General features: G+C 40.6%; 2 protein-coding genes across 2 annotated transcripts; one reads left to right on the top strand and one right to left on the bottom strand.

Moving 5' to 3' along the window:
* The first annotated feature begins 454 nt into the window (after positions 1-454).
* On the top strand, positions 455-5,756 carry LOC149832818 (uncharacterized). Its single transcript, XM_090014727.1, has 3 exons — positions 455-909; positions 4,620-4,995; positions 5,103-5,756. Exons 1-3 carry the CDS (start codon positions 841-843, stop codon positions 5,468-5,470), a joined length of 813 nt encoding a protein of 270 aa, XP_089870853.1. The 5' UTR covers positions 455-840; the 3' UTR covers positions 5,471-5,756.
* A 2,573-nt stretch (positions 5,757-8,329) lies between these two features.
* LOC149832817 (ubiquitin-conjugating enzyme E2 28-like) lies at positions 8,330-9,515 on the bottom strand. The gene is made up of 4 exons (XM_090012599.1): positions 9,356-9,515; positions 9,111-9,238; positions 8,680-8,784; positions 8,330-8,584 (listed from the first exon to the last, which is right to left on the bottom strand). The coding sequence occupies exons 1-4, from the start codon at positions 9,423-9,425 to the stop codon at positions 8,441-8,443; spliced, it is 447 nt and encodes a 148-aa protein (XP_089868725.1). The 5' UTR covers positions 9,426-9,515; the 3' UTR covers positions 8,330-8,440.
* Positions 9,516-25,433: the final 15,918 nt, after the last annotated feature.

Here is a 25,433-nt window from a genome sequence, read left to right as displayed (position 1 = left end):
GTTCGGGTAAACGGGTTGGTGGGCGGGTTCGGGTAAACGTGTAAACGGGTTGGAGGGCGGGTCGGATAAACGTGTTAGCGGGTCGGGTTCGGGTAAACGGGTTGGTGAGCGGGTTCGGGTAAACGTGTAAACGGGTTGGTGGGCGGGTCTGGTAAACGGGTTGGCAGTCGGGTTGGTAGATCGGGTTCGGGTAAACGGGTTGACCCACCCTCCTAACCTGTTTATTAAATTTGTCAGCCGGCTTGGCATACCCCTAACACGAACCCGATCTGTTTAATAAACTGGTTAGATGGGTCGACAACCGGAACCCGGCTAAGAAACGGGTTGCCACCCCTTGGGAGAGTCTTTTGGGAAACTTCGTCTACACAATTGCCTAATTTTCCAACTTAAATTACAACATCTGCCCTCCGGTTCTTCTATAAATAACCATTCTAGGCATGCCTTAGCGTTGTTTCGGAGGGTCTTCTTCTCTTACCTCCGAATTAGGGTTCGTGCCTTTTTCTTCCTTCCGCGTGAGAGGCTGCATTTTTTGCTCGAATCTCAGTGGAAGGCATCTAGAAATCTCAGATACCATAACCGAACGATCATATTGGCCCTCAGAAGCGCCTGATCGGAGCGTATTAGGGTTAGCGTTTCTCGGCCGGATTCTTGAGTATTCTTGCATTGGGTTCTTGATCTTGGGAGAGGAAATCCTTGCGAAACAGAGGCGTTGTTTTGATCGATTGGGTTTTTGCTTGGAGAGGTTGCGTCGCGTTGAATTGGGTTGTTGGTAACGGAGAATTTTGATAGAGGAGATCTGTTGTTGTTGGGGAGGGGGTTGGAGTTTCTTTTTGAATAACAATGTCTCGTTGTTTTCCCTACCCGCCGCCTGGGTTCTTAAAGAGCAGCGGCGAGGGGACGGTCGTTAAGGTTTGTGGATGGAGAACCGCCTCTTGAATCTTTGTGTGTTTTGCTTTCTCCCCACTGTTTCTGCTAGCATGGTGGCGTGAATCTTTCAGTTCGTGGTTTCTTGTTTTTCTTTATGTATCCGACGAATATTGATGTCTGAAAGTGTGAAATATGTGTGCTAGGTGGTTTTATTCTTGCGTCGTATGGGATCTTTTGATTTTTTTGAGAGAAAGAAAATTCGGTTATAAAAGAAAATAGAAATTTGTGAGTACGGGAAGTGAACAAACACTCCATTAAGTCATTAACATACAAAGGCATGATATCCTGGGCGTAACGTGCAAAAACCATTCAATCTTCCTGTAGACATAACTAGAAAAAACAGATCACTTGGAGAACTTCACCCATTTGATTTTCATGGATGAATTTGGATTTGGATTTTTGTTTATGGCCGGTGGTTGCAAGAGATGAGGCTAATCGAGGTGGCTTTTGCAAAATTTTCAAGGTTTCAAGTGTTTTGGTTCATAATCTTTTGTGCTTTGTGTTCTTTGCTTAGGATGGTCCTTGCTGCATGTGGTGTTTGGGGCAATTATTTGCATATTTATAAGGGGTGTAAAGATGTAAGATCGCAGCAATTAAGATCTGGTTGGCTTCCTCAAATAGCCAAAAACGATATGCAGATGTGGTTCAGGATTGTAGTGTCGCATGTTTTCAAACTTGCAGAAAGGGAAACACTCTTGAAAAATATAATCATGAGAGAGAGACTTATGTCCGAAACTTGACTTGGGTTTTCCTGAGTTGGCATGAAGCTTGATTTAGATTGATCTGAGAGAGAACACAATGAGCCATCTTGGCCTTGACATTTTCTGCTACTTGCTCTATCATATTCTGCGTTAATTCTCTGATCTTCTGTTCTGAGTCCCTGCATACAGTAAGCTGTGGAGGCTAGAATTATTGCTCAGTTCATCAGAGATGATTCCTGAATATACATTTAAGTGGATTATTGCTGTTTAGCATTTACATATCTATATATGAACCTTTCACTGTGCAATCATGCTCCAGTTGCAAGTCTAAATTGGCCTATAACACTAACTGCCCATCCCTCCCTCTTATGTTCAGTATTGTTGTCGCAAATATTGCTGCCATTTTGAATTTCTTGCAATTTTCACGAGAAATACACATACCATGAAAATCTAAATAGAACCACAAGAAATTTGCAACGTTATCTGTGTGTAATATGACATGCTAATATGCTATTATCGTGATTTTTATCATTTTATTTTATTTTTTTATATTTTTCACTATCTGTAATTGTACTGAGATTTGGTAATGTTTTTCTGAAAAAAAAATCCCATATATCATGAGATTTTCCCTTGCCAATAAGAGTTAGATAATGAGATCTATGACTATGTTCAACACTTTCCCTTAGGCCCTGTTTGGAAACTGGTAGCTCGGATGGGAGTTTTAATGCATTTGGTAAAAACTTGGTCAAACTACCTTAGTGGTGGATGTTTGGAAATTAGTAGCCGGGATGAGAGTTTATGCATTTGAGATGAGAAGTGAGGTCCTCTTACCTTTGTATTTATACTAATGAATGGATTTGGTAACTACCACCTCCTGGAGGTGGTAGCTGCCACCTTTTCAAATGCATAAACTGCCTCCGACTACCAGTTTCCAAACGGAGCCTTAGTTTTTCCATAATATCATTATAATATTAGGATTCTTTTAAATATCGGTTGCCTGTGTGTGTGTAATGCACTGTCACATATGAATTAAAGCTTTAAGTAGAGATATGTGATCATCTCTCTCTCTCACTCTCTCTCTCTCACACACACACACATATGCAGGCAATCAATGCTGTTTCTTTGCCTTCTCTTTTGAAGGCTGTAGCTCGTTTACTAGAAACTTAGGACCCCTTGGCAAAGAGTTGATGTTTGTAGAACTTCGTGTGATGGATTCAACATATTTTTAATATACTTTATTAGCAGGTATGGGTTGTGGGAATTGCATTACCTCTATATGTGCATATTGTGTGGGTTTTCATATGGATCTCATTAATTCCATGTTCTCTATGGAAATTTAAAGATACAAGCTAAAAGCTGTATAAGATGCAATATTTTCTAGAACTGACATGCTTATGCTTGGTGCATGCCTTTCTGGGATTTCTTCATCCATGCATATATACATCTCTGCACTGCTGAATGGTTTATACCAGAGTTACCAGAAGCGCCTAGGCAAAAGGGGAAGCGCGCTTCCCCGAAGCGCGCTTCGGAAGCGCGAAACGTCACGCTTCCGAAGCGTGAGGGGAAGCGTCCCCCTTTTTTGGGAAGCGCGCTTCCCTTTTATGGGAAGCGCGTCCCCCTTTTATGGGAAACGCGCTTCCCATAAATGGGAAGCGCGCTTCCCCCACGCTTCCCCCTCGCTTCCCCATTTTTTTCATTTTTTCGCTTCCCTTCGCTTCCTAGGTCGTTTCCGAGACGGTTCGGAATTTTCTTCTAAGTGGTCCCACGCTTCCCCGCTTCCTAAATTTTTGAAAGTGCCTCGCTTCCCGCTCCCGCTTCCCGTATCGCTTCCCGCTCCCGCTTCCTCGACTGGTAACTCTGGTTTATACCATCTTTTTTATGGAAAATAGTTGGCATGCATCTTTGCTGCCGATATGCATTTCCTCACTCACTATTTGTTGCCTTGTTCTTTTTGTCTGGTGCTGGCTCTTTTATGTAGAGCATTACTTTGAACAATTGTATTGTGTTTGATTCTAATGACAATGGTTTATTTTCTCACTCTTAGATGCTTATGCACTGGGCACCACTGTTACTGTACAGACTTCAACTCTTTTCTGTTGCTTGTTAGTGCAGTGGGTTAACAATGTTTAGCGTTCGATCATGTCTTTGCTTCTGGGTTACGTCTGTTACGCCCATGAAAATGGATAGTATTCATGACTGTCCTGTTTTATCTGTTACATACTGTCTGTCCTGCACTAAATGATCAGTCCTACAGCATATTATAACCTTGATCAATCTGTTAGACCTTTGATTCTTCATGTGGTTGTCAACTAAATGATCAGTCCTACAGCATATTATAACCTTGATCAATCTGTTAGACCTTTGATTCTTCATGTGGTTGTCAACTTGTCGTTTGGATGCTGCAACCTACATCTTACCCAAGTTTCTAATTTGTTGAAGCTGTACGTTTGTAGGCTTTATTTTTTTGGGGTTCTTTCTTTTAACCGCGGTCAGTTAAAGACAACCCATATTATGTACATTATCCGTGATTGACTGGCCTATATGGTCAAACCCACGTTGTTCCTGATTTTACCTTAAGTTTGTCTGTGCTATAAGCCTTTATCCTATCCTTTTACTATGGAACAATGCAAAAATTGTTGTGTTGTATAAGATCAGAATAGACTACTTTTTTGAAGCCTAAATGCTCTTTGCAATTCATGTTTGCTTTCTTGGTTTGCATGCTTCATTGAGTTTGTATTTTGGAACATCTTTTTTATCCCCTTGCTGTCTGTCTTATTTGTTTATTCAAAAAATTGTCATAAATGCTGTGAATCGAGCAATCTTCAAGTTTCTGGGACCTTGTTATAATATAGAAAATGTCATAATGGTATAAAAATACTGGATCATGATTACTTGTGTAGAATTTTCTGGCAGCTGCAATAAGTTTCAGGCCTTATTTCTCTGTGCTACATCGTAGCTATGTTTACTGATGAGCCTTCTTTCTCTCTGAAGGTCCAGAAAGAAAAGGACAAGGACAAGGAGAGGAAAGAGAGAAAGAAAGATAGGAAACACAAGGAAAATGGTTATGGGGAAAATGGGATGGTTAAAGAGAAAAAGCATCGAGAGCATAAGAGGCACAAACATGAGAGGAGCAAGGAAAAACATGAGGGAGGAGATTGTGCAGAGAGAAGAGAAGACAAAAACGAACAGATGGAGAAGAGTAGCCTTACGGAAGAACATGGACAGCCAGTCGGTACTCGAAACTTCTCTGATTCTTTTGACAGCGCTCATTGCAGAGGCAAGCGACCTCACAATGATTTGAGCGGTCCATGCGAACCCTCTTCCCACAAGAAGCAAAGAACCACTTGTGATGCTGGTGGCACACATGGTGAGTGTTCTTGTGTTGGTATTTTCCTTCTCTCTCCTGTTCTCCATGGGCAGTGCCGCCTCTCACCCACGTTCACTTACCTTTCCTCCTTGAATTATTGTAACAAGGCCTCTGGATTCGGTTGCATGTCCTGAAAAGCAGTGAACAGCAGCAACCAAGCAAGCAGGCCTCTTCAAATGTGCCTGCAGCTCTGCCTCAAGTGCTAGAAACCAAGCAAGCAGGTGTTGGTGCTGTCAATATCGAAGCCCAATTTAAAGATGGAACCAGTGATTGGTTCCCTCCATTGCCGCCGATGCCAAGTGAGCCAACTGGGCCTGATAGCCTGGAATGGCTTTTTGAGAAGCGTTGTATACATGAAGCCAAACCCTGCGAAGCTAACCGAGGGTCAGGTGAAGACATTCCTGAAATCTGGTCACACGCTTGTTACTTGCCATCAGCCAGCATACATGCACTCCCATACGTGCTCCCTTATTGACTGTTTAGGTAGCTGATTTACTTTCTGAATAGAGTTGTAAATACACACAGAAGTGCGAGAATTTCAGGGAGTATACTAATAGGTGATGTTTTACTTCCTAGGACAGCTTTTCTGCTGTTCTTGTGGACGAGAGGGAGGGGGAGTTCATGTGTTTGTCGACAGGTTTACCTTTTTGAATACTCCCTTTTTGTTTCCTTCGTTCCAGGTGAGTCTGTGGGATGGTAGGTGAAAGTGTACAAATGATTTTGTAATCCATCAATTTACAAATTTTTAGCTTCAAAGGGATGTGAACCTCACTACAAGATGAAAACTCTGTTGAGCGATATATTTACCTAACCTTGTTGAGAAACGCTGGCGGTCTGCCCCCCCTGACTTCTTGAACCAAATTAAACTAAAAGTGAAAATTCACTCATTCCATAAATGGGCCTCGTATTTTTTAATTTCCAGGCGTGTGACCTCTGTTTTCCTGAAAATTCTCAAACAAAGGCTTACTTTTATTGCTGTTTATTAACCTAGGTTAAATCATAGGTTAAATTACAGTAACAACCTTCATAATTAACAGTTCAAAACTGTTGACAATACAGGAAACACCAAGATCACATTTTTCCAAGATCATGGATGTTGACCTGAGGCAGTTTCCAGCAAATGTTGTGGCTCACCTCAGGAATTAGCATTACAGTCTGATCCACTGCATCAATGATGCATCGTTATTTTTTGAGGACATTTACAAAATCCAGATGGTATATTTAGTAACACTGGTGTGATTCTCTCTGTCGCCCGTTTGCCCCTGGCAAAGGCACCCTTGCTTAGTTTATAAAAGCATGAAAACAAATGAAAAACAAGAGGCCATGTAAAAAGAAGTTCAACTCTATCTAAGCTCGACGAAGAAATTCATTGAAGCTTCTGGATGAATCTCAATTTAAGAACTTCATTTAATCCAGAATCACCATTGATGCTCGTGAATGAGTGAGTTGATTACTCTCTACATCCACAAAATTTACCGTCTCACTCTCTCATAAACTCATTGATGCAATGACCACAGATCCCCTTTGCCTATCGGGGAGCACCCCCATCTTTCACCTCACGGCAAGGGACATGCACCCGTGGGTTTTGAACTCAGGACGTTCCTTCAGCTTGCTTGGTGACATTTATCAGAAAGTTTCTTTTTTCTTTGATATGGGTTTTCGCTCAAGCAAGGAAGTTCCTTTAAATATTTTGAAAAAAAGTTTTCCTTGAGAAAATCTGAATGAATAAAGCATGAAATTGGAAGGTTAAAAATTATAGTTTAAGTTTTAAGAATACAGATAAAAGCAGCATATCCTGTTTCCTATTTGATCTTTTGTTAAAGTGCCGTGATGAAAAAGATCTGACAAGTGGAATTTGTGGGTGGTGCTATTGAGTAAGAAAAAAAAATCGGGATAAGACTAGCAAAACAAATGCTATATTTGGGTATATTTAAAATTAAATTTAAGTATATATTTCTTTACTCTCTCTGTGTGACGTCATCATGAATAGGCTTAGGTTTGAAAAACAAAAAATGGCTACATCATAGAATTTATTATTATTATTATTTTTTTTAGAAAGGCTGCTGACATCAAACCTATACTAATTTACTTCAAGACCAAATGTTTGGTTACATCGATTACTGCTAAGTTGCTTTGCCAACGCGGTTAAGAAGATGATCAAACAACTTTAAGTTGATGCAAGTCCTATAAGAATGCCTAGTAAATAATACTTTTTATATTTTTCACATTGAAACTCGGGTCGGACTTGAGTCTGGTATGAAATTTTACAAACCATACCCGGTTCCATATACTAATTAGTTCCTTTGGGTCTAACTCGAATTCTAGTTGATCCATTCGAAGGTCTGCCAACATGTGCTTAGCGTTTCCCCCTTAACCTAGAAAACTAAAATTTAAAAAAAAAAAAAAACTGATTTATCAACACATAACCGCCTAATTTTTTTATTTAGAATTTTGTTAAATGATTCTTAGATGAGGCTCTTTTTTTACGACGAGGAACCTCACCAAATCGAGGAAAACCCCAGGTGGGGCCCCATGGCTACCCTGGCTTGACATTTTTAACATTTTTTTTGCATTTACCAATATTTTTTCAAAGACACCTTTTTTAACATATTATCTTGCTTGATTATTCCTAGAACAATATTTGCGATTATGATACATAGCCAGTAGTGGTTGTTTTCTTGGTGGGTTTGGCAGTTTGTGCATATATAAAACAATCGTAGTGTATATACACACATGCACACGAAGTATTGTCGATCAAACCACCATGGGTATGGTTTTAGGCAATCTCAACATAAAATTGTTCTTGACATATTTGGACATTCAAAGACCCCGAGGGATTCGCCCACATGGTCTCAGGCTTGTGGAAAGGGAGGTCTCCTCCTATCCTGAGTTCGAATCATCCATCATATGGGCACTTCCTTCCACACCCATGTTTTTTTACACCTCCATCCCGGCAATTGTAGGCATGACAAGCTAAGACCAGCATGGCTAAGTCTCAAATCCGGCTGAGGTCTCTTGGCTTAACAAAAAAAAAGGAGGTTTGGAGATTCAAGGCCATAGTAAGTGGCCCCAAGAGAGTTTGGCGCAGTGGGGTGGGGCCTTGGCTGCTAGACAGGCAGTCAAGGTTTGATCGACATGGATGTTTCCTCTTTGCACAAGGGCAGGGGTCCTAGCCTCAGAGTTTTACGCTGCCGACACGACGACCGACCGTATGTATGTCAGGCTGAGCCAGCACGACCAGGTCTTCGTGCCGGGTGCAGTTTCATCAGGTTATATATTAAAAAACAAGGCCATAGTAAGTGCATATTAATAACAAGAATGATGGAATTCTCAATAACAAGAATACAAGGATGATTTTATTTGAAAAAGAACCACTAGTATCTCATGTCTGTCATCTATTGATGAGCCTTATTCTTAGCATATTGGTATGTATATATAAATTTATTCAGCCCATTGCATACTTCTGGGTCCAGCTCCTAGCAGTGGCCTCATATTTGAATCTATCAGTTTTGCACAAGTGTGCAATCTCAGGGACAAGAGGATCATCAGGGTTGGGGTCAGTGAGCAGTGAGCATATGGAAAGAAGAACCTGCATTCACCAACAAAGACAAATAAATCATTCAAGCAAGATATTGGTTGTGCATTTTATGGTGAAACGGGGGAGGTATCCAAACCAAGTGCTACCTTTGATATGGTGAGTGCAGGGCTCCATTGCTCTTTCAGAATGTCCAAACATATGTTCCCATTACTGTTTATGTTTGGATGGAAGACTTTTGTCCTAAAAGCAACCTGCCAGTGCCAACAAAACCATAGTCAGAAATCTCATTCTCGGGAAAATATCGGCTAGGAAAAATCTAGTTTTTCTTAGGAACATATATGTAATAAATATAAAAGATATAAAAATAGAAATACAAATACAAATAACATGAAAAACACTGTAAAAAGCATTTTTATTTCATAAGTATCGGGCTAAAAACGTACTTTCATATTTGGTGATATTTTGAAAAAATAAACATATTTTTCTATAATTTATATTAGAATTTTATAAGGTTAAAAATGTTAGGATTGCCCTGTTACAGTAATAATCACAACACTGGCAGCAGCAGGAAAGGTACCTTTGGTGGTTTGAAGGGATAATCTGGAGGGAAATGGATGGTAACAAGGAAGAGACCTCCAGAGTAAGGACTGTCATTGGGCCCCATAATGGTTGCTTGCCAATGGAACATGTCATCTGCAACAGGACCTACATAACACAAAAAACATAAAAAGAGCATCAAACTCAAATGCCCAACATCCACAAACCATGAAAACTACATACTGAGATGCCACCCAATTCAAAACATGAGGATCTTCACTACACCTGCACTGCAAGAGGTTGGAGGGTCTCTCTGCAAATCCTTCAATTCTTTGATAATTCTCTTGGAGGCCATTTTCCCAGCTATTGTGAAAGAAACCCCTATTATTTTTTTGGGGAGGAAGGAGAAGATATCACAAGAAAAAGATGATTTGAAAGCACACAGACAAAGCAGGCAGGGTGGTGGATATATAGAGGAGGATGTGGGGGGCAACCAACAAGGGACATTGAGTCTTATTCAAAGTGGGTCAGAGAATATATGCCATGAAAAGTAAAAGCACCAAGGCAAGATTCTGTACGCGTTTGTATGGTGTCATATTTGAATAGAGCATGACTAGAGATGAATGAAATGTCAGAAAAGTCATGGAGATAAAAAAAAAAAAGTATGCAAAATGAAAATTTTACTTGGTATTATTGTCTTGAGCTATCAAGTCAACTGACTGCCTCAAAAATCTGAGAATATACACATTCCGTTTTAGGGATGTCAATAGATCGGATTTTATCCAATATCTCATCGGACCCTACTCAGTTTAGTAGGATTTGGTAAGTTAAACGATATCCGATCATAATTAGATGTGGATATGGTTTTTAGTTTTTGCTACCCAATCTGACAAATATACAGATTTGATTCACATCTGAATCTCATTACATGTAAAAAAAAGCTGGATATCGTATGAGCTTTTGATCATCCGAATTTGATTTGAACACTTCTCCACCAACACCGTCACCATTGTCATCACTATTGCAATATAATAACAAAGGCTTAGTTGTGAAAGAACAATGAAACTTCGTTAGGAAACCTAGTTGTTATAGGACTAGTGAAACCTAGTGGTGGTGATGGAGATGGTAGCAATGATAATAATGGTGATGATGGTGGCAGTGGTAATGATAATTATGATAATGGCAACGGTGGTGGTGGTGGTGGTGGTGATGGATGATGATGGTGATAATAGTAATGAAAATGGTGATGGTGGTGGTGGTGGTGGTGTTTTGAGTCCTTTTCGAATTAAAATTATGTTCAAATGTATTTTTGCCTTCAAAATGATATCCTCGTTAGAAAGATAACATTCAAATAAGATAAAAATCATGTCAATCCAATATTTCAATCCAAAGTTATGACAAAAAAAATGTCCCAAGTAGGGGCTTATTTTGAGTATATTTTTTACCACCAAAACTATCAAATTTGGTTTAAACTTAAAAGATGAATTATTCAACGCACCAAATCCTGCCTTAATCTAACATTCAGATACCAAATCTTGCCTTAATTTAACATTCAGATATGAAGTTATGACCAAAACAAGTTAACTTGTCAAGCCTTTTTTAACTTGTTGCTAACAACAATTAGGGATTGTTATTAAGAGCGGCTAATGGCACAAGAATTATCGTTAACAACTCTTGAATTGTCATTAGCAGTTTTCTAGATTGCCATTAGGAGGGTCCAAAAACCATGAATTATAGTTAGGAAACCCCAATGTATTGTTAGCTCTTTCTAATGTATTGTTAGCACTATTTTTGGTTAGTGACATATATAGTTAGTATCTCATTTAGTCCATTTAGTCCAAGTTCATGCGCCAATTGGAGATAGACTTCTATAAATATCTTATCTCTATCCTAAACTCTAAAAAACTTCATTCATTGAACCCGTACTACATTATGAAATCTTATAAACTCATCTTACCTATTCATTTATCTCAATTTCTTAGCTCCTAAGCTAGATAACTCTGGCCAATTACAATGAGACAACAAAACCTCGAATCAATAGAATTATGCTATGTTATTAGAACCCAAATCTAAATATTCATGTTCAAGCAATTTAAGATCCATATTCAAACCCACTTAGAAAACTATAAATAGTGGCATAGTCTTCCTAGGCCAACATATAGAACCGGAGTAAGGAGACCCTACTGCACTGAAAGCCCACCCTAGCCTAGGTCAACCCTACTCTGCTGAGCCAACTATCCTAATTCTAGGTTCAATCCCAGGGTCCACCCTATCGAACCCAAACTTATCTAAGCTGAAGACTTGTAGGGGTGTTGCTGGATTACCAGCACGCTCGTCATTATCATAGGAAATGACTATCTAAGCTCAAGGTGAGACTCAGTTTCTCTATATTTTTTATTCTATTTATTTTGTTTATTTTATTATAAGAATATGAATTTATCTAATGTATACCATTTTTGTTGTCTGTGATTTTTCGAGCCTTGATGGTGGCTCCACCATCAAACTCACATTTCTTTTAAGATTCTTATATGAGGTACAAGTTACTTGCAAGCTAAAGCTCAGTCTTGAAGTTGTTGATCCTTGCTCATCGGAGGAGGAAATGAGCATTACTTAAGAGTTGATCCCATATCTCGTGTCTTAAATTCGGATCCAATTTTTGTATCCAAACATTTTTCGCAATACTCTTGTTTTGGTTTTCAAAATTTAAGGATTCACAAGACATCCCTTGTCCCTCCTGCTCCCGACCTTCCACATTAAAGTTGCCTCAACTTTTACATTAATGTTGTCTGGTATGTCTTCTTCCTTCCCACGTCTCACACATCTATATACATTCTTGTAGCATGTGCTCATTTGCATTGAATTGAATACATGTGTGACTACTTGTCTTCTCCGTAGACGTAGGCAAAACTGTCAAACCACATAAATTGTTGATATCTTTTCGTGTATTGTGTTGGCTCTAGAAGATTTCCATTTTAACATGGTATGAGAAAATGAAACCCTTTGAAGATTATTTGTCACCATATCAGTTGCTGGCTGTGATAATTAAGGACCTAGTTCTCATCACTGCATCTCCTTCAACCTTCGATCATGCGCTTGTTAGCCTGCATTAGCACCAACAACCTCTTTCTACCATGCTTCGTGTCATGGACGAAAAGGATAGCCAAAGTAGTAATGAACACAAAACTCAGGTTGTACGTAAAATAGTGGTTAAAGAGCAAAATCCCATGCTCAAGATCACCATGATACCCCCTTAAGAGGTCTATCGTGGTCCATATTGGCTACTCTCTTTTTGAGTGAGTACTCAATAATCTTGTTATGTCTTATTTGTTGAACTCCATGGAACACATCTCTCGACGCTAAGGACATCCTTGACAATGGTCACGGTCATGGGCTCATTGCACTCACTATAAGAAGTTAGGACACGCCAACTAAATGTGTTGGGAAAGCCAAGCAGAGACAAGGGTCAACCCATCAAAAGAAAGAACAAAGAGATCACCACCATTAACGACCTAACTCATTTGCTTCAATTACTAATTAAGTAAAATTTTGTTGTTAGTCACGAGCTAACAAAAGAGTTGACAGCCGGTAACTCCTTGGCTTTTATATCATGCTCCAATGACATTAATGCATGGATCATGGATACTGGAGCCATTGATCACATGACCGATCAAATCGTTTAGTTGACTTTCAGGCCACCAAGAGGAGCCTTGTTTGCATTGCCATCGGGTTGGCAACCCACATCATGGAGTTGGTAATTGCATATTTCTTGAACCTTCTTTTGAATTCATATACTTTGTTGCATTCATTGATGACACACACAGTTCTTGGGTTTACCTCAAACAAAAGATAAGTTTTTAAGGCGTTTACAATTTTTCAAAATATGGTATGCACTCGATTTGGTAGTCTTCTTAATTAAGAACCTCCACACTAGCAATGATGGAGAGTTTATGCGTAACGCATTCATTGAGTACCTTGACAACCATGGGATAATTCATCAAACCACTTGTGTTGGAACACCCCCAGAGGGTGGTGTATGTTCGCCCCCGATGATTCACTGAATCCCACGTCTGTGTTCGGGGCTTTGAATGAGCATCACGTATACAAGCACATGGGGTGTATGTTGACATAACTTTGCATCGAACTCTGGTGTTGTTGCAAAGACTTAAGTACCCTTTATTGCTATTCTTCTCATAAAGTGATGGTTTGAGAAAATGACAAAAATGCCCTTCATTCAAAAAAGAAAAAACAAACAGTTCAAAAAAAGGACAAACATGTCCTACATCCAGAAAGTCGAGGATGATGTTGACTCTTCAAAGTCTTCTTCTTCTTTCTTCGTTCAAAAAAAGGACAAACATGTCCTCCATCCATAAAGTCGAGGATGATGTTGACTCTTCAAAGTCTTCTTCTTCTTTCTCCGTTCAAAAAAAGGACAAACATGTCCTCCATCCAGAAAGTCGAGGATGATGTTGACTCTTCAAAGTCTTCTTCTTCTTTCTCCGTTCAAAAAAAGGACAAACATGTCCTCCATCCAGAAAGTCGAGGATGATGTTGACTCTTCAAAGTCTTCTTCTTCTTTCTCCGTAAAACCCTCTCTCTCTCTCTCTAAAGAAGAAATCAAGGGAGGCAAAGAGTTCTCCCTGGAGAAGGCCATGAACATCAACCCTCTCACTCTCTCTCCCTTCTCTCTCTACTTTTGTGCACATCCAACAGACGATCCTACATTGCTCCATCGTCATCTTCTTCTTCTTCATTCTCCGTAAAACACTGTAAAACCCTCTCTTTCTCTAGAGAAGAAATCAAGAGAGACAAAGAGTTCTCCCTGGAAAAGGCCATGAACATCAACCCCCTCACTCTCTCTCCCTTCTCTCTCTACTTCTGTGCACATCCAACAGACGATCCTACATTGCTCCATCACCATCTTCTTCTTCTTCCTTCTCCGTAAAACACTGTAAAACCCTCTCTCTCTCTCTCTAGACAAGAAATCAAAAGAGGCAAAGAGTTCTCCCTGGAAAAGGTCATGAACATCAACCCTCTCACTCTCTCTCCCTTCTCTCTCTACTTCTGTGCACATCCAACAGACGATTCTACATTGCTCCATCGCCATCTTCTTCTTCTTCCTTCTCCGTAAAACACTGTAAAACCCTCTCTCTCTCTCTCTCTAGAGAAGAAATCAAGGGAGGTAAAGAGTTCTCCCTTGAAAAGGCCATGAACATCAACCCTCTCACTCTCTCTCCCTTCTCTCTCTACTTTTGTGCACATCCAACAGACGATCCTACATTGCTCTATCGTCATCTTCTTCTTCTTTCTTCTCCGTAAAACACTGTAAAACCCTCTCTCTCTCTCTAGAGAAGAAATCAAGGGAGGCAAAGAGTTCTACCTGGAAAAGACCATGAACATCAACTCTCTCACTCTCTCTCCCTTCTCTCTCTACTTTTGTGCACATCCAACAGACGATCCTACATTGCTCCATCGCCATCTTCTTCTTCTTCCTTCTCCGTAAAACACTGTAAAACCCTCTCTCTCTTTCTCTAGAGAAGAAATCAAGGGAAGTAAAGAGTTCTACCTGGAAAAGACCATGAACATCAACTCTCTCACTCTCTCTCCCTTCTCTCTCTACTTTTGTGCACATCCAACAGACGATCCTACATTGCTCCATCGCCATCTTCTTCTTCTTCCTTCTCCGTAAAACACTGTAAAACCCTCTCTCTCTTTCTCTAGAGAAGAAATCAAGGGAAATAAAGAGTTCCCTCTGGAGAAGGCCATGAACATCAACCCTCTCACTCTCTCTCCCTTATCTCTCTAGTTCTGTGCCTGATTTAGAGTTTTTGCCCTTACAGAAGGGGGGTCCGGGGGCTCCCCCTCCGAACCAATTTTTTTTGGGCCTTCCAACAACGATTTGTAGTATTATCGGGCTTTCCTACAGCAATTTGTAGTATTTTCGAGTCTCCAACGAAACGCTATAGTGATTTGCGGAAGACACTAAAAATCGCTATAGCGATTTGCGGAAGACACTACAAATCGCAAATCGCTATAGTGATTTATAGTGTCTTCCGTAAATCGCTATAGCGATTTGTAGTGTCTTCAGTAAATCGCTATAGCGATTTGTAGTGTCTTCCGCAAATGGCTATAGCGATTTGTAGATTCTTCCGCAAATCGCTATAGCGATTTGTAGTGTCTTCTGCAAATCACTATAGCGATTTGTAGTGTTATTCAGTAAGCAAATCGCTACCTGAATTAGGTCAAACTTGTCAGGGTCATATCTCCCTAACCGGAGGTCATATTCCAAATCCGTAAAAAATGGTGTCTTCGTTATTGAGTCTAGTTTATTTCTGTAAATTTTCAGTGATTTCCATTGTCATTTCATTCATCATTTTAACTAAAAACCAGACCCCTATTATTTTGTGTTATTTGAGTTGCACAACACCATTCTCGCTTGACATCCACATCTTGATTTTGGCATGCTACTTGTTGGATTTTCCATTGATTTCTTCCAATCAGGCTCCAAAACAGTCAATGTGCATTTTTTGACCACGACACCCGGGACCCGTGCCGGGGGGAACCCCCGGACCCCCCTCCTGTAAGGGCAAAAGCTCTAAATCAGGCTCCACAACGAATCAAGTTGAACGATGCTACCCACGCTGGGAGGAGCCCCCAAACCCTCCTCCTATAAGGGCAAAAACTCTAAATCAAGCTCCACAATAAATCAAATTGAATGATGTTATCCACGCTGAGAGGAGCCCCCAAACCCTCCTCCTATAAGGGCAAAAACTCTGAATCAGACTCCACAACTCATCAAGTTGAATGATGCTACCCACGATGGGAGGAGCCCTCAGACCCCCCTTTCTGTAAGGGTAAAAACTCTGAATCAGACTCCACAACTCTTCAAGTTGAATGATGCTACCCACGTTGGGAGGAGCCCCCAGACCCCTCTCCTGTAAGGGCAAAAACTCTGAATCAGGCTCCACAACGAATCAAGTTGAATGATGCTACTCACGCTGAGAGGAGCCCCCAAACCCTCTTCCTGTAAGGGTAAAAACTCTGAATCAGGATCTATAACTCATTTAGTTGAATGATGCTACCCACGCTGGGAGGAGCCCCCAAACCCTCCTTCTGTAAGGGTAAAAACTCTGAATCAGGCTCCACAACAGTCAATGTGCAGGTCAGCCGGTGTTTGATGGAGCAATGTAAGATCTTCTGTTGGATGTGCATAGAAGCAGAAAGAGAAGAGAGAGAGAGAGTGTGAGAGGGTTGATGTTCATGGCCTCCTTCAGGGGAGATTTCTTTCTCAGATAATCCTGTAGTGCAGAGACTGGGTCTTAAATAATCATCTTCGGGGCACTTAAGTCTTTACAACCACTCCTTTTCAAGAATCGTCATTTTTTTTTGCACCAATGGAGGAGCGGGTACTTAAGTCTTTGCAATCACATCAAACTCCAATGCTAATTAATGCTTGGGGATACGAGACGCACATGCTTACATACGTGGTGCTCTTTGGGACCCCCGAACATGAGATGTAGCTAACTGCCCTGTTCGGGGGGAGAACATATAACCTGCTTTGAACAAAATGGGGTTACTGAAAGTAGGAATAGAGACCTCTTTAATGTTGTTTGTGCTTTCATATTCTATATGAATGTCCCAAATCCATATTGGTGAGATGTTATATCAACAACATGTTACATTATGATCTGTCTCCCTAACCAGCAATTGAGCAACAAGAGTCCCATGGAACTCTTACAGGAAAGATGGTTAGCTCTGTCACATTTTAGTCTTTGGTTGCAAATGCTTTGTTAAGTACAAGAAAGGCACATGAACAAACTCGAAAAAGGATTTGTTTCTTGGGTACTCCACTATGAAAGGGTATAGTGCTATGATCCAAAAAGAAAAAAATTATATTACTCTTGGGTCAGAATTCTTTGAGAAAGAATCATACTTCTCAGAATGTGACTCGCTCTTTTTCAATGACGAAAAACGAGGAGAAAAATCAACAACCACAAGAACACTTGTCTTATCTGCACTTCAAGGCAGCAACATCACCCCCAAGTCCTTCATAAAATGCCACACCCAAAGGACATACATAGGCACATGGCAATCGAACACTCTAAGGTTCCACAAGTCATAAGATCTGCATAGGTGAGTCGCCACTTCAAGTTCAACGATTTTGATACTTTTTATGCCTCCAAATGCACTGCTCACCCCATTGAGCAGCCTATTACTTTTGATGGTTTTTCACAAGCAGATCTTTCATGCTTATATCGTGTTCACATCACTAATGAGGAATTGGTTGCAATGAAAAAAAAAAAAACATACTTGGATATTGTCACTCTATCATAGAAAAATAAACCCGTGAGGTTTAGGTGGACTATAAAGTCAAATATCATGGTGACAGGACAGTAGAAACGTGTAAAGCCAGGCTGATCCAGCAAAAGACATACATGTTTAACAAATCAACCATGATGAGACATTTACCCTTGTTGCTAAAATGAAAACCATTAGAATTCTATTATTTGTTGCAACCAACCAAAGATGACTCATGTATCAACCTCGATGTGAAAAAATGCATTCTTTCATGGTTACTTAAAGGAGGAAGTCCATACAAAACTCATCCCAGGTCATTCCCAAGAAAGGAACAATAACATCATATGCAAATTAAAGAAGTCTCTTTATTGTTTGAAATAATTGTCACGACCTTGGTTTGCAAAATTAAGCCTCACACTTACCGATTTTGGGTTTCATAAAAGTTTCATAGAATATTCTGTTCATAAAAAGTGTCACTGGCACAATAGTCGTCTTAATATATGTGGATGATATAATTGTGAAAAGGAATAAAACTCCAATTTGATTGCCATGGTTAAATCATACATAAACTCTAAATTTGAGATCAAGGATCTCAAGCAACTCAAATGCTTTCTCAGAATAGAAGTTGCACGTTAAAACCAATTATTCATGTAGAAGTACACACTGGATCTCCTCAAAGAAACCGAGATGTTAAGGGCCAAACCCATAGACACTCCCATTGAAATGAATAATAAGATTGGTAAAGACACGAAAGAATCCATCAAAGATATGGAAAGCTTTCAAAGATGGGAGGAACATCTTATTTACTTCACAATCACAGGGCCGGAACTTAATATGCATACTCCAAGGTTACCACACTTAGAGGTTACTCATAGGATCCAGAGATATTTGAAGTCTTCCCTCGAAAAGGGGATCTTGATGAGTAGAAACGAGCACACCAAAATCATAAGGTATACAGATGCAAATTGGGCTGACAGAAGATCCATATCGTTGATATTGCACATTCGTCAGGGGCAATCTGAATACATAAAAAAGGAAAAAACAAAGTGTTGTCGTTGGATCCAGTGTCAATGCCGAATATAGGGCAATGACTTCAACAATATATGAATTGGTATGGATCAAGTCATTGCTACAAGACATGGGGATCATAGACAACAGACCCATAAAAATGAAATGTGACAATCAAGTCATCATTTACATGAGTGAACCCTGTTTTTTTCATGAAAACTAAATTATAGAGGTCACTTCGTCCGAGAAAAGATTTAAGCCAAGGTTATCTTCGCTCCATTGGTTAAAAACTAAGATCAGCTAGCAAACATCTTCACCAAAACCACAGGACTTTCAAAATATTATTAGCAAGTTGAGGCTCCAATATTGCCAGACACCATGTAGCCGTCCTCCATTATTGTCAACCTCCCTTCTGTTGATTTGACCCAGAATTCGGCGTAGAGACTTTTACCCCTTGGAGTTTTATCTCACCTTTTACATTAATGTTGCTTGCATGTTTTCTTCCTTCCCACAGTCTCTCTCTCTCTCTCTCTCTCTCTCTCTCTCTCTATATATATATATATATATATATATATATATATGTATATATATATATATATAGAGAGAGAGAGAGATACATAGAGAGAGATATACATAGAGAGAGAGAGAGAGCAGTCTTCGTGGATGTAGGCAAAACTGCCGAACCACTTAAATTATCTATACCTTGCTTGTCGCGCTGGCTTTGGTAGGCTTTGGACAATTACCATTTTAACATCCAAAGTGAACTTTATGGTAAGTGCTATTCAAGCTTGCAGTAACTATGACATGAAAAACTGGAATAGTCTTTAACTAAGGATTTTCTGTACAATTGTAAACATTGACAAACACTACCACGTAGTAAATCGAATTTAACACTCATTTTTTAATCCAATATAGCAATCTTTTCTTTTTTTTAAAGGCAAGCTGGGGTCAGGCAGCCCCTACCAGTTATACAACTATTCCATTGGGTTTTGAACCTTCACCGTCCTAACACAAAGTGACGTGCACTAGCTGCTCCTACCAGACAAGGGGAGCCCCAGTTGATCCAATATAACAATCATTACTTGAACAGACTAAGGCCATAATGTAAATATAATATGGTCAATACATTAGAATAGATATTTGTAATGGTCCAAAAGAAAGATATTCGTGCTTAGCTTTAAAGTGTGCGCACAGAATCCATGACCACTTCCCCTTATCACAAACAGACCTAAAGCATCTGATGTACATCAATCGATTCCATCAAGAGACAACAACAGGTTCATAATGAGGCCGTATGTGCATGAAGAATTTGCTTGAAACACTCCCACCATCACCATATTCCCTCTTTTGCTTTTCCTCCACCAAATTTCTTTCCCTTGTCACCATCATATCTCTCTCTCTCTCTCTCTCAGTTGCAACCAGCTACTACCTTCTCCTCCCATAGTAAAACTGACCTTTTTCATTACAATCTCCACACACGTTTTCTTGCTTTCTACTCTAGAAAGTCTTTGGAATCTGGTTGTGAAATTGGGTGAGATCCTAAAGGATACTTGGCACAAAAAAATTTGACTGGAAAATCTTTCTGAATTTCCTTTCATTAGTGGTTCTGAAATCCCAAGATTCCCTATGCAATGTTCTGTTAAATGCAGCCAACCCAAGAATATCCTGGAATTTCAATCAACAATTGTATATGAAAGACTCTAAAAGGGCTGCACACACCAGGTTAGATGGGTTAGCTTAAAGCGGTCATGTTGAAGGATGTCAAGAGTTGGATAGACGATGCTCACAACTCTTGGCTTGAGGCCAAAGCGGCAGGCTCCGGAGGGCAATGAGGGTGACCAAGAGATTTTAACTGCTTGGAAGTGGTTCCTATGACAGAGGGTTAATCTCTCCCAGACCCCATCACCTGAACCAGGGTTTCCTATTGAAAAGAAGAACTTTCAGTGTTTAATCCATTCTGTACCCAAAGTGTTCATTTCAAGTTGGTAACGGAATGGGATAACATTTAGGGCACATTTGGAAGTGAGAAAGATGTAGGAAAAGTGATGCAAAATGGAAAAAAACTGTACGGATTTTCTTACCCTTTTAAAAGAGAGTTTTTTTTTGCTAAGAGAGTTTTTCTAAAAATTACACTTTTTAATAGGAAACATTCCTTCATGGAGGGTGGAAGAAGGTTTCCTACTAAGAAATAATTTATTTTTACACTTCTCACCACCCTCCTTTCTCTCATTTTTTTTACATTTTCTTTGTTTTTCTCATGCTACACAAACAAGCGAAAAACTTTCTTTTGAAAAGCTTCTCGTATCAAAAACTTTCATAGGCAAAACTTTCTTTTCCTATGAGAGTTTCTCTCTCCCAAAAGTGCCCTTAAGAAGGAAACCGTATTCCCCGAGCTTTACTGCCCCTCAATGGTTTAAGCTTACAGAAATGGCAGGCTCCTGCTCATCATAATGACAATGGCATTCTCAATGCACTGTTATGGTATTTAGGAGGAAGAGTGTAAAGAATAGCATTGACTAAGCTTAAAGTTCATCACGGTAAACTTTGCATAATCATATCGGTGGCACTCTTTAGAGACCACGATTTATGCTCTCTCTCTCTCTCTCTCTCTCTCACTCAAAGCATCATACATTGTTCATTTTACAAGTGCCCACAAACATAACGACAATATTAAACTCTCTTTTTCTTTTCACGAGGAACCCTCAGCCTTCATCTCAACACCCTTACACCAGTCAAAATCTCATTCTTGTCAGGAAAACTTTTCTAGGTTTTAGATTAGAGAACACAGCTGAAAACTATATTATATATATAAACTTTGTAAACTATGAAAACAAATATACGAGTAATTTATGTTCACCTAAATTATGGCCAATTTACTTTTAGCAGCCTCCAGTGCCTAAGACACACGCCCAACCTTTTAAGAAATTGATCAAATGACCAGTTAAATTGCTTTTTTTTCTTACACTTTCTTAAATATTATAAAAGCAGAAATAAGGGTATCAAGTGCATTGGATGCTTTATAACTTTTTCTTAATTGACATTCTTTTATTTACATGGTACATTGCAATTTTTTCAAAATTAATGAGCTACTATGTATGATTGCTCTCTCTCTCTCTCTCTCTCTCTCTCTCTCTCTCTCTCTCCTTTGGTTAGAGAGGAAGGAGAGGAGAAGATGACGAGGCGTTGGTGCTTCATATCCTCTTATGTGCGATCCCTTTCGCTTCAACCGTCGGGTGTGCTTCTGCAGGGCCTTCAAGCCAAGGTCTCTCTCTCTCTCTCCTCACTGCTTCCTCTCCCTGCTGCCTCCCTCTCTTTGGTCTCTTCCCCTTTCCCATTCCTTCCATGCCCTCTCCTCACCGCTTCCTCTCCCTGCTGGAAACCCTCTCTCTCTCTCGTCTCTTCCCCTTTCCCCTTCCTCTCTCCTTTCCACGCCCTCTCCTCACCGCTTCCTCTCCCTGCTGGAAACCCTTCCTCTCTCTCGTCTCTTCCCCGATTTGGCAGTCCACCCCTAACCTTCCTTCTTTGGCACTTGGGCCGAAGGTGATCCGTCATCGCGGCTACAACTCAAGCACATCCAACGTCGCCATCTCTAGCTGAATCGCAGATCTCCAACCGTCGACATCGTCCGACTAACACTGTCAGGGTCATTCAGTCCCTCGGAGAGCAACATCTTATCATGGGCGATTTCAACTGTCTATTGTCGTCAAATGACTCAAGCATTCTGGTTTCCTACTCGGCTTCTATGATTGGCTTTCAAAACTTTATTCAGATGCACAACCTGTATTCTATCCTCCATATCAGTGAAGCTTTCTCCTGGTCCAATCAGCGATCGCGCCCGTGCTACCATCTGCTCGACCGCATGCTTGTCTCTCTGGTTCTGCTGGGCTCTCTTAATGACATCTCGTATTGTCTCCTACCCCAATCTGTCTCGGATCATAATCAAGTTGTTATCCGATGGGGGCATGATTTCTCCGGCTACAAAACATTCAGATTTGAGCAATGGTGGCTTAAGGAGCCTGGTTTTGAGTCAGTCGTCCTCCATTCTTGGAGTAGACCTTGCTCTGCGGCTAGGGCGGCAACCTGTTGGTTGGTCAAGCTCTTCTGCTTATCTCGCGACATCAAATTTTAGCTAATTTCCAGTAACATCAACAAATTCCAGAATCTGGGAGAATGGGAGCACGAATTGTCTTCTATCCATCAGTCTCTCTCGGCTACAGCCCTCCTGTCTGCCTCCGATATTGAAAGCCTTAATGCAAGATCTATAGAGTTGACTCTGCTATTGCTTTATTGACGACTGAAGGATAAGATTTGTTGGAAGCAGCGGTCTCGTGTGATATGGCTTAAAGCGGGTGACGAGAATACCAGGTTTTTTTATTCCTTCGCATCTCATAGGCATAGGAGGCAAGCCATTCACTCTCTTTCAATTGAGGGTGTCTCCTACTCGAACGAACAGGTCTTGCCAGCGATTACCAATTATTTCATTAACTTGTATTCCTGCAGCGACTCAGTCGGTGGTTCAATGGTACCTACCTTTGTTCGGTCCATGGACCGTGCTCTTTCCTCGTCTATGTAGGTTTCTTTCACTAAAAAGAAAATCTATTCTGTCGTGCGAGATTTGTCAGGTTGGAAAGCGCCGGGCTCTGATGGTTATCCTGTGAATTTCTTTCATATTTTTTGGCCCTGTGTTAAGAGTGACATTCTTAGTGTCTTCGTTGAGTTTCATCGCAACTGTCGTTTATCGATTCACTATCATCTGGTCATTATTTCTCTTATTCCTAAGGAAGCAGCTTCATTAGACATCTTGTGGTTCTGCCCCATATCCGTTCTAGAGAGAATTTGCCGAATTATCGATAAGGTCATGGCGAATAGGATGTATTCAGTCGCTCCTCGGTTTTTTTTTGATGCACAGTTCGCCTTCATCCCTCATAGATGACTGCAACATTCTTTCATTCTGGCCACAGAAGTGCTACACTCTCTCAAGATCAGTGGGCGACCTTTCTTCACTCTGAAGCTTGACTTCCACAAAGCCTATGACTCGGTTCATTGGCCTTTTCTTTTCCACATGCTGGCGAACTTTGGTTTTTGGTCGGCGTTTTTTTAGTTGGGTGCGTGAGCCGGTTACAAATGCCTAGTCATAAATTCAGATCAACGGGGTCTGTGACTAGCAGTTCAAACTTGGTCACAGTCTTCGGCAAGGATGCCCCCTGTCTCTTTTGCTCTTTAACGTCGTTTCTGAAAACCTTGTGGTTCTGTTTAAGATGGTCGTGGAGTGTGGTCTCATTGGTTCTCTCAGAATCTAGGAGTTCCCTAGTCCTATCCTTACTTATGTTGATGACATGATAATTTTCGGTAGTGCATCCATCCAACAAATGTTAAGAATCAAGCTTATCTTTTTCTTTTCTATCGATGTCAGGTTTATCTATGAACTATGATAAGTGTTGTCTGTCCATGATAAATGCCTCTCCTTCTATGCAGGCTATTGGTCAGTGGATTTTCGGATGCGCTATTTTGGAAAAAAAAGTTTCCTACCTGGGTCTGCCACTACAGATCTTGTGTATCCCATTGGCAGCCTGGAATGCAACTCTTTAAAAGGTTCAGACTAAAATATTAGTCTGGCAAGCATCCTACATTTTCACCATTAGTAGACTTACCCTCATCAAGCACGTTTTAAGTGCTATGCCAGAATTCTCTATGTCTATGTTTCTGATGCCTATGGGGGTCAGCAAGAAGTTCTCTCGGTTGTTGACGAATTTTCTTTGGTCCGGGCGAAGTACCAACAACAAGCACCACCTGGTGGGTTGGGAATCTCTAATGCTTCCTCAGAATGGGGTGGGGTTGGGGATTTCGGATTCCAGATTGAGAAGTATTGTTCTCGTCGTGAAGCAAAGTTGGCTTGCGCACCAACCGGGGTCTCCATCTGTAAGCTTTCTTCTTGCTAAATACGGATCGGTTGAATCGTTGTTTGTTGACCACCGCATGATTCGGCCAACCGTTTCGCAGTTGCGTCGCTCATGGATCCAAGCTTGGTCTGTCGCTTTTTCTAATGAGGATGATGATGTCTCTCAGGCCCAGTTCTTTCGCCGCACTCTTGCCCCTAACGGCTCTTTCTGCACAAGAGCTTGCTACATGTCTCTCCTTCCTTCAGGGGTGGATTGGTTCCTTGTGCGCCTTATCTGGGGCAAGGGACCTACTCCTCGATTGCCTTTTCTGGCATGGCTAATCCTTCATGAACGGATGCAGATGGATAGCTTCCTCAAATCTATCGGTTTCCATCTTCCCAATAAATGTGTTTTATGCGAGGCGGCCGAAGAATCTGTGTTTCACCTTTTCTGGGAGTGCCCTGTTTTTCAGAACCTCTTTAAGGTTACCTGGAATAAGCTTGTCGTTATCGTGCGCCATGAGTCGTTCGATGTAGACCTTTTGTGGGGCCCTCAGCTAGATCGCAGTTGCAAGCACTGATGGATTATTTGGAGAACGTGGCTTCTCTCGTCCTGGTGGGTTGTTTGGATGACTCGCAACAATGTCATTTTCGACAAGTTCTAGCAGTTTTCAATAAATTATGAACTGTGTTTTGGCGGATGTGTACGCCATTTTACACATTACCATCCCCAATCTTCAACGCTTTCTGTCATCGTGGACCCCTCTGAACCAGGCTGATCTAGCCTGGGTTTTATTTCTTTTTGTTCTTAGTTTTGTTTCTGTTCTCTCGGCCTGTCTGGGGCCTATTTTGCGTTGCCGCCGGGTTCAATGTTTGTTGACCCTTTTCATAATATTGATGTTTATAGTTCGGCTCTCTCTCTCTCTCTCTCTCTCTCTCTCTCTCTCTCTCTCTCACGCACACTCTCTCTTAAAGGTCTCTCTCCCCATTCTTAATAGGCTTAAAATGAGGAAAGTACCATTCTCTCACTTTCCCTAGAAAGTGTTTTTCTCATCCTTAATAATCATAAAATGAAATTATTTTGTAAAGTTTTAAAATTATCAATATATTTATGATTCTCGTTATTTTTACTTTTAATCTTTTGATAAATATTCATGATGTAAATAATTTTTTTTCCTTTGA

The sequence above is a fragment of the Nuphar pumila genome, chromosome 7 (assembly GCF_984573655.1).
Source record: "Nuphar pumila chromosome 7, dmNupPumi1.hap1.1, whole genome shotgun sequence".
NCBI classification, from domain to species: Eukaryota; Viridiplantae; Streptophyta; class Magnoliopsida; order Nymphaeales; family Nymphaeaceae; genus Nuphar; species Nuphar pumila.
The sequence above is the reverse complement of the archived record's forward strand: the minus strand, read 5'-3'. Positions and strand labels throughout refer to the sequence as shown.